This window comes from Carlito syrichta, unplaced genomic scaffold (genome assembly GCF_000164805.1).
Source record: "Carlito syrichta isolate Samal-C Ts95f unplaced genomic scaffold, Tarsius_syrichta-2.0.1 Scaffold316275, whole genome shotgun sequence".
Lineage (NCBI taxonomy): Eukaryota > Metazoa > Chordata > Mammalia > Primates > Tarsiidae > Carlito > Carlito syrichta.
The window spans coordinates 258364-271071 of NW_007260371.1; the positions used below are offsets into that span (position 1 = coordinate 258364).

The 12708-nt window shown below is 45.0% G+C and overlaps 1 protein-coding gene across 1 annotated transcript in view; it reads right to left on the minus strand.

Annotated features, from left to right (window-relative positions):
* The window catches only part of TRAPPC9 (trafficking protein particle complex 9), a 586383-nt gene that overhangs the window by 27865 nt on the left and 545810 nt on the right, over positions 1-12708 (minus strand). The window contains exon 20 of the mRNA XM_021706983.1: positions 3307-3460. Coding sequence (XP_021562658.1) covers positions 3307-3460 — 154 coding nt within the window. The remainder of the gene's footprint in view (positions 1-3306; positions 3461-12708) is intronic.

Consider the following 12708-nt stretch of genomic DNA (forward strand, 5'->3'; position numbering starts at 1 on the left):
CCAGAGCAGCTATCTAAGACATCAATCTAGCCATGCCAACACTCTGCCTTCTGGGTCCCCCAGCCCTAAGGACAGCGTGGCACATAAGGCTCTTTTGAGGCCTCTCCCATCTCGCTGCGTGACCAGACACACAGAGCGTCTTAGCTCCTTGCTACTCTCCAGGCTCTGGATATGCTCAGAACACTGTCTACCACTGCTGCCCTGGACCTTATGGAAGCTGCTGTCTTGGTCTTCAGTGGTGCAGCGCAAGTGTTCATCTCTGCATCTGTTCCCTCCCCTTAGCCAGATGGCAACTCCAGAGCCCACCACTTAAGTACAACCAAGTCTGTGAAATGTGTGCCACTAACAGGTGAAGACTGGGGCTGGGGCTCTGGCGTCCTACGGCTGCTTATCTTGTAGACACAACGTAGACAAGTGTGTATCCATTGCAAGATCCCCATTTCCTTTAAAACATGTCTACCCAGCCTTCTGTGCTACATATGGGCAATTGATCTAACTATGGATGGGTGTCAAATTAAGCTCAAATATTTTTATGAAGTCTAAATATTTAGAAAATAGTATCAAAATGCATCAGGAAATTATTAGCCAATTCAATCTTTGGTCTTTCCATCTGCTTGGATTCAGGTTTACAATAGCAAAAGTCTGCTATTCATCCCATGCCAGATGTCATTACCAGATGAGAGAGAAAAAGAGGGAAAAGAGAAAGAGTGCTTGGAGGGTGGAAAGAGAAGGGAGATGTCCTTATTATTAATTCTCTCTAACTAAATTTCTGTATCAGGATAATCTCTCATAAACTTTCAATCAGTAAACGTGTAGAGTAGATGTGCCTGGCACATGGTAAGCAATCAATAAATTTTTGTTGCATAAATTATTAAGCAAATATGTAGAAGATAGGGGAGTCAAATGCAAAGGTATTTTCTGTGCATTTTGATAATAGTTTTCAAAGAACATAAGTGTTCTGTTGGCTACTATAATTCCATCAGTAGGCAATATGCACTGGGTAAGGATTGCTGTCTCAAAGGCAAGCTATTGGGGTTCTAGTGTTGGTTCTTCCACATTCCACATGGATCTGAATTGTGATTTGCATTCGCAAGATGAGGTAGTGAAACAGCTGTGGGAGCTGAGCTGCTGAGACATGGGCAACATGGCCCACACAACACCTAGTGGGGGACAGTGTCTGGGAAGTGGCAACTCTGATACTGGCAGGGCACGCCCCTATGCTCAGCACTAATAAGACCTGGAAAGAGGAGGTCCTGATTTCTGTGGGCGTGGGGACACAGGGTCGCAATTTCAACCATCCTGAGCTTCCTGCTTTTATCTGAGCCCAGAGCGAGATCATTCACAAGAATGGATGCCTTCCCACTGGCTACCCCGAGCACAATACCCCTTCCCCTACTGGTGTTGCTGGTGTTGAGCCCAGGTTGCATCAGCCCCATCCAGGCCTGCTTTGCACTGCACAGGGCTCCCTGTGTGAAGCTAAGGCTCCGAGACTCTGGATGACGGGCATCTCCTGCCTCACGTGGAGGCTTCCACAGTCAGAAGATACAGAGCCTCTCCAACCCTCAGCCTGTCAGAAAGACCCAACTGGCTCCTTGGCTCCCACATCACAGCACAGATACCAGGAGGTGAGTGCTAAGTGCTCCTCATCTCCCAGCCTGACAGTATGTAAATTGTTTGCATGGCCCTTCTCCTTGAAGTCTGGGACTTGGGGGTGGGCACTTTGCCAGCAAGCCCACCTGGGTTAGTCCCTGGCTCCACCCCTTACTGGCTGGTCTCATAGGCAAAGTCAGTTCACCAGGCCGAGATCCATTTTCTCCACGAAAACGACAGTGCTGATTGGGGAGATGTGGAAGAATTAAATGAGATGACGACCGCAGCATGCCTGGCATGTAGTGTGAATGAACGCCTGACGTGCTTCTTGCTACATCATTTTACTCATTCAATCAGCAAGAATTGACTATACCCCACTTTGTGCTGAGCTCCGTGGGGAATACAAGAGAAAGACAACTCCCATCATCCCCACCTGTTCACTTCTCTCTGCAGCGCCTGGACTCCACAACAGCCTGCTTCTGCTCACTCTGTGAGTCCCCAAGCACTCTGTTTTTAGTGTCTGGTTTACAAAGCCTTCTATCTACATGTAAAGTGCTTATTTTGTCACAAACTCCTTGGAGACAGTGGATCTACCAGGTCCAAAGTCACTCTAGCTTGAACAAAGGAACTTGCCTCAGGTTCTGGAACCTATGCTCTGTGTAGACTGAGAGTATTTTCAGAATCTAGGAGGCCACCTGGAAGAATCTGAGACCATGCAGTGCAATTTGAGCATCCCCATTCTCACAGAATTCATGCATGACTAAGATAATTAACAGACATTCACATCAGAGCTGCCTTTTTCCGGAAGATGTTCTCTGAGCAAGCCATTCTCTCTTCGGTATCTTTGGGACATTTCCTACCCTTGTCCCTTTGACAAACTTGTATCTACCCAGTAGCCACTCAGATGTCACCTCCTCTGTGAAGCCTTCCTGGACTAATCCCACCCCACAGTTTCTTCTTATAAGGTCACAGCACTTGGCGCAAGGCTCTGTCCTTACCTCCCTGCAGTGTATTTAATTCTCAGATGACACATCTGCTTTCTACTAGATGGGACAACTGCAATGAGACCTTGTCTTTGCATCTCAGCCTCTAAGTGCCTCACAAGATACATGACCCCAGAGTAGGTGCTCTGGAAAGATTGCAGAACAAACAAGCATGGGTATTTTCCAGAGCATTCACTTAGTCAGCTGAGAGTCTACTATGAGCCAGGCAGTGATCTGAAGTTCAGAGCAGGCTCAGTTATTTGTAAAACACTCTTTTATAGCACAGTCCTTCTGAAAACTCTCTCTGTCTTTTCAAAATGGCATCTTTATGCCTCGGTAAGTTGTACAATCCAATTTCAGCTTCTCAGACAATTGCACCCATGTTTTCAGCTGTCAGTCTGTGAACTCCTTGAGCCTGGCACTGATAGGTGGCCATTAGAACCTGTCACTAACATGAATATCAACACTGGCAAGAGACATGTGATCCAAAGACAAGAACACCATCAGCTCTAAGACCTTTCCTCACACCCAATCAATACTTCATTAAGTGGGGCCTTTGAAGCATTAAAGAGGTTAAATGCCAACCCTTTGGTCCATATCACCTTGCCATGACATTCCTGATCTATCTCTGGTTAAAATTCAGGAGCTAAACCCCTCTTGGGTGCTTCTCAGTGGTCAGAGACCCTGGGCCAGGGTGCACCAAGGTTCATGTGGGCCACCATGAAAAGGATATGATTCTCCAGTGGATGTCCAGTTTGCTGTTGATCTCCAGACCTCGGGCTTCCTGCCTCTCTTCTTCCAGCTTCTTTGGATTTGCAAATTGCCCCTTCTCCCCAGGGGATTCTGGGATACTCTCAAAGTTGAACTTATCCACTTGAATAGCCATTCTAAGAGAAGGGGGGAAACACAGCAGAGGATTAATCAGGAGGGCAATTTCTTCTGCTGGCTGTTGCAGAATCAGCACATGCCAGCATGAGATGGTATAATGAGTCATTATCGCTAGTAATTCATAATGGATTCATTCCAAGAAAATGAAATAATAGACTCCCAAGGTGGCTCTGACTTCAAAGCTGGTTCAACACACAGTTTGGAACTGAAGACACAGTCATAGATTCAAATCTCTGAGAAGATGCAAGTTATCCCCCAAGACAAAAATTTCAATTCTGTAACAGGGTAAGGCAGACAACACTCAGTGCACTGCAGACAGTGGGCTGAATTGTGATTTAAGCTCTTTTGTGGACAATCACAGAGAATGCTGGCAATTACCTAAGCCTGGGGATGGACCCCCAAAGTCCCAGGAACTCCCCATTCATCCTCTGACTTCCTCCTGCCACCCTTCCCATGGTGAACTCCTCCAGTCAGGTGGGCTTGCTTACCATGCCCCACCCTCCAGCTGCCCTGGCCCCCGTGCTACCACTCCCAGCTTCCTGTCTCTTGAGCTGCTGCCCATCCTCCCTTCAGGTCTCTGCCTTGGATCACAGCCTCCACAAAACCTCCCCTCTCAGCGCTTGTCCAATTCTCTTACCCTTCTGACAGTTTCTAAAATACACCAAACTCTCCCTGCCTCAGCCTTTACACTCACTGCCCCTCTATGTCTGGAATATTCTTCTCCCGGGCCTTGGCATAGCTGGACGCTTTCCATTTTGAGGCTGGAGCTTGAGAAAGGCCTCCCCAGGCCGCCTTGGCTACAGCAGCATTCTCTCTTCACCCTCCCCCCATTCTCTACTGCAGCATCCAATTTCCTTCTGTCAGAGCATTTATCATAGCTTAACGATTTGGATTTGTTAATTGTCTATCAATTCTACTGGAATTTAGCTCCCTGAGGGCAGAGAGCCTCTTGGTCTTGTTGACCAGTTTCCCCAGCCTAGAATCCCATCTGGCACACTGCAGTGACTCAACACATAATGAGTTGAATCAATGAATGAGTGAATTAAAAACCTTCCCTGATCCTGCAAGTCAGTGTTTACATCTTCCTCCTCATTGCTTGCCCAGACCTCATACCTATAGCAACGTTCCACGCACCCCTGGTTCCCAGCTGAAGAACTTGGTCTGGAAAGTACACCGCCCACATGTCTGAAAGCTCTAATGAACTTCTATAGCCTGTCTCCACTCCAGTCCATAATAATATTCACATAGGTGAGGACTGGGTCTTACTGATATTTGAAACCTTACTTCTCGGCACAAAATAAGGCATACAGAAAGTACTCAGGAAAGGTGCATTACATGAATGGATCAAGGGAGAGAGGAAAGAAAATGAATTTCTGCATGTTAGGCCCCCTAAGTTCTGGCTCCAACTGAAAGGTGACTTATTTGACCAATCTATTAAAGTAGGAGTTTTGTATTATCACATAGACTCTGCAATGTCCAAAATGTTCAGCAAAATCATGCTGTAATTGGCTTTTGTGGCTATTCCCTTTAACAAACAGGAATGAAAGGAAGTGCTGTTAAGGGGGTATAAACACAAGATTAACCCCAAAGAAGAGGTCTCAGTAGCTACAACAGTTTGGGAAGGAACCACTGCAGTGTTAATAAATCTACTGTACTTGGCCCGAGGCGTGACGTGTGGGGCTGAGCTGCGCAAGAGCTTGAGACACTCTCGTCAGCACAGAGGGCAGGAATTTTGTGGCAAAAAATACTTAAAAAAACCCCACACATTTACTGCTCTAGTCTGGTTATCTAAGTAGATAGCTTATTGTAAAAAGTTGGAAAACAGCAAAAAGTATAAAAAAGAAAATAAAAGCACCCAAATCTTAGACTCAAACATTAATATTTTAATTCTACAGCCTTTCCCTAAGTTTTTGTATTTAACATAGTTTAAATCATTATATATGTATATGTATGAATCATTACGTACTGTTATATATATAAATCTATACCTACACATAATTTGGAGTCTTGATTTATTCTCTTAATATACTATGAATATTTTCACATCATTAAAAATTAGTCTGTAAAATATTCTATCATATGGATGTATCATAATCTACATAACTATTCTACTCTCAGATCTTTTCCATTTTTAAAAAATTACTATTGTAAAAAAAGTGGCCTGAGAAACAACTTGGTGCTTAATGTTTTTTTTTTTTTTGTTTTCCTGCACTTATGACTGACTCTTAGGATCTATTTCTAGAACTGGAACCACTGATGTGAGGGAGTGAAATGTTTAAGGCTCAGATACAGAGTACTGAGTTCCTTCTTGGGTTTTTCAGAAGCATGGTCCCTGAACAATGCGGGCAGATGCCGTCTCTCTCTCTCTCTCTCTCTCTCTCTGTCTCTCTCTTTCTTCCTGCACCCTTGTCAATACTGGTGATGATCAATTTTTAATCTTTGCTAGTAATAGGCAAATGCTGCCTCACTGATGTTTTAATTTGCAGGTCTGCATTACCCCTGAGGTTGAACATCTTTTCATGAGCTTATTAACCATGTATCTTTCTTCCCTGTGAGTTATCTACATGTGTAGCAAGAGAGTTTCTAATTTTCTATCCAGCAAAAGCTTTCCTTATTCTCCACCTCAAAGGCAGACTGAAGCAAACTAGCACTCTCTTCAAACAAAAGGTCAGAATATTTCCTACATTTCACTAAAAGGCCAATTTAAGTTCACTGCCTGATAACCCAAAAGGAACTAATAACTTTTACCTTTCAGTTGAGTTTGAAAATAGTCCCTAGCACTAGGCTCTCTCTCTGTTGAACACAAAAGGAAGAAACACTCCAGCAGGCAGCAACCTTAGGGTCAGAGCACCAGGATGCTGCGGTCACTGGAATGACATTTGTATGATTATCTGGGAGTATCTTTCAAACAATTTCTGGTTGAGTAAGCATCATACTATATTATCCACCTTCACCTCCAATCTTAACAACACTGTAGTCAAGTGTGCCCATGAAACTGTAAAGGGAAGAAAAGAAAATGTGAGGAACACTATGCCAAGCCCCATACGGTGTTTTGTACATACACTCTTCGTATTTAACTTATGGTCGGCCCAGGAAAGGCCACAGTTTGCTTTATACTATGGGTGACAGGCTGAAGCTGTAGGCACATATGCTACCTACCTGCCCCACGCCTAGCTCAGAGCCTCTCTAGACTCAGTTCCCTCTGTTTTGTCTTTAGTGTTGGTTCTCCTTTGCCTAGCAGAGTACCTAAAAGGAGATCATTTCTTGCTCATGTTGTTTGCAGAGCTGCATGGGACAGAGACCCAGTGACTGCAGAGTCTGTCCCCACACACCGGTTGCCTGCATGATCAAATTTACAACTGCCTTCTCCCCCAACATCCCTGGGATGGGAACTGCTAGAAGCACCCAAAAGGCAGCATTTCTTTTCCTACAGTGACAAAATTGAGGTACTAAGAAATGGAGTAGCTCACCTAGGGCCACCCAGCTTAAAATCCTATTGCCAGGATTCCAACTCAGATCAGCCCTACTCCAAGTGCCAAAGACTATTTCCCCAAACTACACAGGAGCATTGCCCAGTATCTCCATACTGCTATCCACATCATCCTAGGAACAGCCCCTAAACCTCATTGTTCCTCCCTATCAGAAAGCCTCGACAGCACTAACTTGCAAACTGTAAGAAGTTTTCCTATAGAGGAGACTTTACACCTGAGCTCACCACCTGCCAGAAGACACTGCTGTGTTGTGTACAACAGCCTTAGGGGTCAGCACTGTGGAAGGGGAGACCATCGTCCTGGCTGTCCTAGTAGGTAACTTTGCTCTAAATCCAACTGGAGAGCTAGCAGGACTTTTCATGGCTGAAGTCATTGTGTTTTGAGGCTTGTCAATTTTGTAGACAGCAGAGCTCCTGGTGATGGTGGGCAGCTTGAGAGATGTGTATACAGAGCCAACCACAAGCAGATTGCTGGAGAGCATGCCACAGAGGCAGCCGCTGGGCTGAGAATGACTCGTGGAGAAATGACCCGATGGTTTGGGTAAACCCAGGTGCTGAAAGGTGAAGGACAACTCCAGAGCTACTGAGAAGAGGGGGGCTGAGAGACCATCTACTGTAATCACCCTCCAAAGAGGGCAGGGCTGAGGTGCAATGGGTGGCACCTTGTCCAACACAGTGGGCATCAAGTTGGCCCAGGGTGGAAGATGGAGCTTGGGCTTCAGAGCCCACCACCTGGGCTGGATCCCCAGCTCTGCCCTAACTTAGAGGTGACCTTGGGACAAGGCCCTTCATTTCCCTGAGCATCTCTATGGAATGCAATTGGCACTGCCCAGGCTAGAGGAACAGTTGGGAGGATTCTAATGTTTTTACTGAGTGCTGGGATGGGGTCTACCACAGCCAGTCCTTACTTAAGACCAGCTCAGTACCCTAGACTTGAAAACTACTTTCTCCATTAGCAAGCCACTTTCACAACACCAACAAAGCGATAAAACCGTGATAACAAGTTAACACCATAATGCTTACCATGCTCATGCAGCATCTTAGAGAAAAGCCCACCCATAAGCTAGCACTGACCTCAGCTTGGTGCAGACATTCCCATCTCTCCTCACTCAAGGTTTAAGCTTGAACATGCAGGTAAGATCTTTTATTGGGGTTGGGCAGTACATGTCAAAGAATATTTGTGCAATTCCCCATTAGAAAGTATTTAAAAAGTACCTTTAAAATGTGACGGACATTTCTGACAAAACACAAAAAAATGGCTGGAAAGCATTATCTTTGGGAATAATATAGAAAAGAGAACACATGACTAACAGCAAAGGAATCTTCTTCTTTTGTGCCACAGGTGTGAAAGGAGTGGTCTTTTAGGTGGGCTCCCGAGAGATGGTAGCACAGGACCATTTCCCTTCTGAGTAATGCCTATTTTGCTAGAGTTATTAATGTTCCATTTTTAAATAAAGTTAGGGCCCTATGCAAAGGACAAGGTGTATTGCCCACAGTTAGAATCTGACCTGGACAAGAATCCAGTGTCTGAGCTCTGTGTCTAGTACTCTCTCAGGAACAGAAGGACTTTTGCAAGCAACATCAGGATGGAGGCATCTTCCTGGTGAACGGGCAGAGGGAAAGGAGGCTGGTCCCTGACACAGCCATGTGCTGACTGACCCAGGTAGCAACCTTCTGGCCTGTGCTGGAAACTTCTGTGAGGCAAGGGTTTTCTCAGTCATCTGTGTCTCTTTCACACATGCCTTCACTTCTGTACACCCAAACTTCTTGTAAAATGAGAAGCATGCCAGTGGGGTCCCTGGTCACTCTACAAGGAAGGTGCTCATGTATATAAACACGGTTGGTACTTGAGAGGGTCCCTACAAGTTAGCTGAGGGTATTAGACTTGAATCCCAGGTGGAGAAGAGGACCACACCCACACAAATCTTCCGAGGCAGGACTTCTGCAGATCTTATAAAACACATGATCAAATTTCAGCTCTTCAAGGAGGCCTGTCCAACTACATAAAACCCTCAGGACACTTTATTCCTGTATTAGTCATTTTACTCACAATTATACTCACAGTGTACAAAACACTGTGATTGGGGAGAACAAACCTCATTTTATAAGATTTTGTTCAGATTAAATAAGATGGTGGATACTAAATGGTCAGCAAAGTGCCCAGTATACAAATAGTACTCAATAAACAGTGGTTGCTAGCTGGGTGCAGCGGCTCATGCCTATAATCCCAGCACTTTGGCGGAAGGATCATTTGAGCCCAGGAGTTCAAGACCAGCCTACGCAACATAATGAGACCTCATCTTTTAAAAAAAAAAAAAAATCAAAAAATTAGGTGGGCAGAGTGGTACTCAGGAGGCTGAGGTGGAAGGACTGCCTGAGCCCACTGAGGCTGTGATGAGCTGTGATTGTGCCACTGCACTCCAGCCTGGGTGACAAAGTAAGACCCCCAACTCAAAAAAAAAAAAAAAAGTGGCTGCTGTCAGAATTATGAATCCCATATTACAGATGAAGAGACTAGGTGCTGAGAAGTTAGGGAGACAACCTAACATGGAAAACCAAAAATGCAAGGCTATGGAAGCCTTCATTTCAAATACCAAACTCAGTTCCTGTTGGTCCTCAACCTACTCATTACTCTTAATGCTGCACTCCTCTGTCTCCCCTACAGACAGTGTCTACCACTATTCGATTCTGTTCATCTTCGATAAGTCGAAGTTAAATAAAACTAATACTATTACTGAATGCCAATTTTTGTGTTTAATTTTATGGCCAAATGAGACAATAATAGTCAAGAGTTGGCACTAAAAAAAGGTGCTGTGATTTTTGAAGTCTATAAAAAAGTGGTGATTTTTAAAATACCATATCATATGATTCAGTCTTTGAACAGCTGATAACCTCACCAGGAAAGTCATAATGATGACATTTAAATACAAATCAAGGAGTTGGATTTAAAAGGACTATCCACATATAATTAAATTGAACTTTCATTGAGAGATAATTGTTAGTTATAAGACTGGTATTCTAAATTTATGTGGTACATCATATGGGAATCTATTTGCCTATGCAGAACACTAGCCTATGCTCTGTTTTATAATGAAAGTACAATGCCAAGTGAAAAGGAAGTAACCACCTTCCGGAGTCATCCATCCTGAATGAGAAGGGACCTTGAGCAGACAAGGAAATGGCATAAACATTGACAGCTGGATCATGCCCAAAGAGAAGACTGTTTTCTCCTTAAGCTTCATAGATCAATTATAGTAAAAAAGAGAAATCCTTCCTTGTTGCTATTTTTAATTGAAGAGAAAAGATACGCCGTATTCTAAAAATCAAAGCTCTACATGATCCAATCAAAGAATCATTGGGGAATGTACCAACACCAAAGCAGTGGCACCCACCACACCCTTGGCCCACTGTGGGCTCGCTTCACTGTCAGGTGACATGCTTTACCACCTCCATCCTCACAGCCACCCTGGGAGGGAGTATATCTGCCTACTGCAGAAAATTAGGTAGCTTGCCCAAGGCCACAGATGTGGAAAAATGGGAGACCAAGAGTTCAAAGGCAGGCTTGCGAGAGCCTGGAGCCTGCGGAAAGCAATGACTGGAAGGATCCAGAGAGTGCCGTGCCCACTGCCTGAACTCGGGCACATAATCTGATGGGGCACTCGAAAATAATACTGTTCACATGTTAACAAGCAGCCCAGCGCTCCCTCAGCCAGCTGTGGCCCATGCAGCCACAGGGAGGGAGAGCCTGTCAGGGGTCAGCACAGCACATAAACAAGCTCTGGCCTGGGGCCAGGTCGACTGCGGGTGTGTTCTTTGCTCCATGCAGGGGCTAGAAAATCACTCAGTGGGAGAAACTTGAGGAGATGGAAGCATAAGATAGATCCTGGCTCTCTTTCCTCCATAAAAGTCTGTGATTCTGAGGTATTTAGTTTTTCTGAATCTTGAGTTTCTCACTGTAAACTGGAAGTTATTTGCGGCCCTTTATTTATTCTGTTAAGAATCTATGAGTTCAGAGAAGGCCAAGGATTGGAAATTCCAGAGAGTGTCATTAGGCAGCAGTGGCCTCTTGCTGCCGAGACAGCTTCTCAGAAGAGTGACAGAGTACTCTGTACAATCTGATTCCTAAATCTACCTGAGTCCAGCTGGTCCCACAGGAGCATGAAGAGAAGGTCCCTGTATATGCATCATCTCATTTTATGCTTATGGAGATTCTATTCATTATCCTCACTTTGCAGAGGGGTGAACTGAGCTCATGAGAATGGAAATAACCCACCAGTCATGAGGGTGTGAGAGAGCCAGAGGAAGCCGCTCACCAACCCCCCCAGGCCCCGCCTCCATGGAGTCACCTCTACTCACCCTTTTAGACTCAGCCAGACACCGCCTGCCCCAAGCAGTCTCCCTGCCTGCCTGCCTCTGCTCGGTGAGCCTGCAAGGGCGCCTACACCCAGCTCCCCACTGCCCCTCACGTACACTCAGTCGTGACCAGTGTCTGGGCTGATCTTCTCCCTGAGGCCGAGGACGGTGTCTTAGTTATTGGTTTTTGTTTTGTCTCCTGTTGTTTTGATCTTTGCATCACAGAGCCTGCTCCACTCAACTGGAAAGAGACTGTGTATTAACGAATGATGGTGGCACATGGAGCATTGGAAATATCCCCTTAAGTGCTGATAATCACTTATGTGAAATGTATACATATTTATTCTGTATTAAAGGGAAAACAAAAAACAAAGCAATGTTTCTAAGGGCTGGAGACTGATGCTGTTCTCAAGAAGCCAGCTCTGAAGTGTCAGAATGTCAGGCGCCTCTCCTTCCAGCCCAGCCAGCACTGCTGTGGAAAGCACAACCCCTTACCTTGCATTTCTACAGATGAGCATTTATTTCAGGACCTTTAGGTACTTTTCTCTTCAGCATAGAAAACAGTGCTTAATAAAATGAGATTTCCCCTTAACACCATTGGCTGCCGGCTGCCCTTCTTCTCTAAACTGCAAAAGACAGAGCAATGCCTGGGTGCCTGCATTACAGGTCATTTTTAATTGATTTCCTTCTGCATAGGCCTCCTGAGGAAGCAGCTTTTCCATGTTCACGGGGCTGCCTGGCCTGCTGGATCCAAACAGTGACAAGTCCAGCAGAGGCAGAAAGGAGCCAGGGACCTGGGCCTTATCCCTATGGCCTTGGCAGTACAATGGGAAGCAACAGATAGGAGCTCAAGTCCCTGCTACTCTGGACTTCCCCCATTGCTGTGTGATCAGGGCCATCTCTAGGACAGAGAGCCATGTGGGGGACAGGGCGTGGACTTTAGGGCAGCACAGACTGGACTCCAACACACTCTTACCTCCTATTCACTTTGTGACCAGGTGCAAGTCTTCAAGTCTCAGGTTCTGGGTCTACAGAATGCATTGCAGGGTTACTCAGGATTGGGGAGAATTAATTTGAACCACTTGGCACATAATTGGTGCTCAAGAAATTATAGCTATTACTTTGTGGGGTAATGAAAATGTTTTAAAGTGGGTTGTGGTGATGGCTGCACAACTCTGACTAAACTAAAATCACTGAGTTATATACCTTAAATGGATAGACTGCCTGGTGTGTAAATCAATAAAGTTGTTATAAAAAATGGCTATCAAAGGAAGTTATCGTAATAAAGATCAAACAGGATACTTTTTATGAAGACACTTTATGAAGTATAAAATGCCAGATAAATATTAGATATCCTGTATAATAATTTCACTCATTGTCCTATGTTCATAAATTACACTTTAC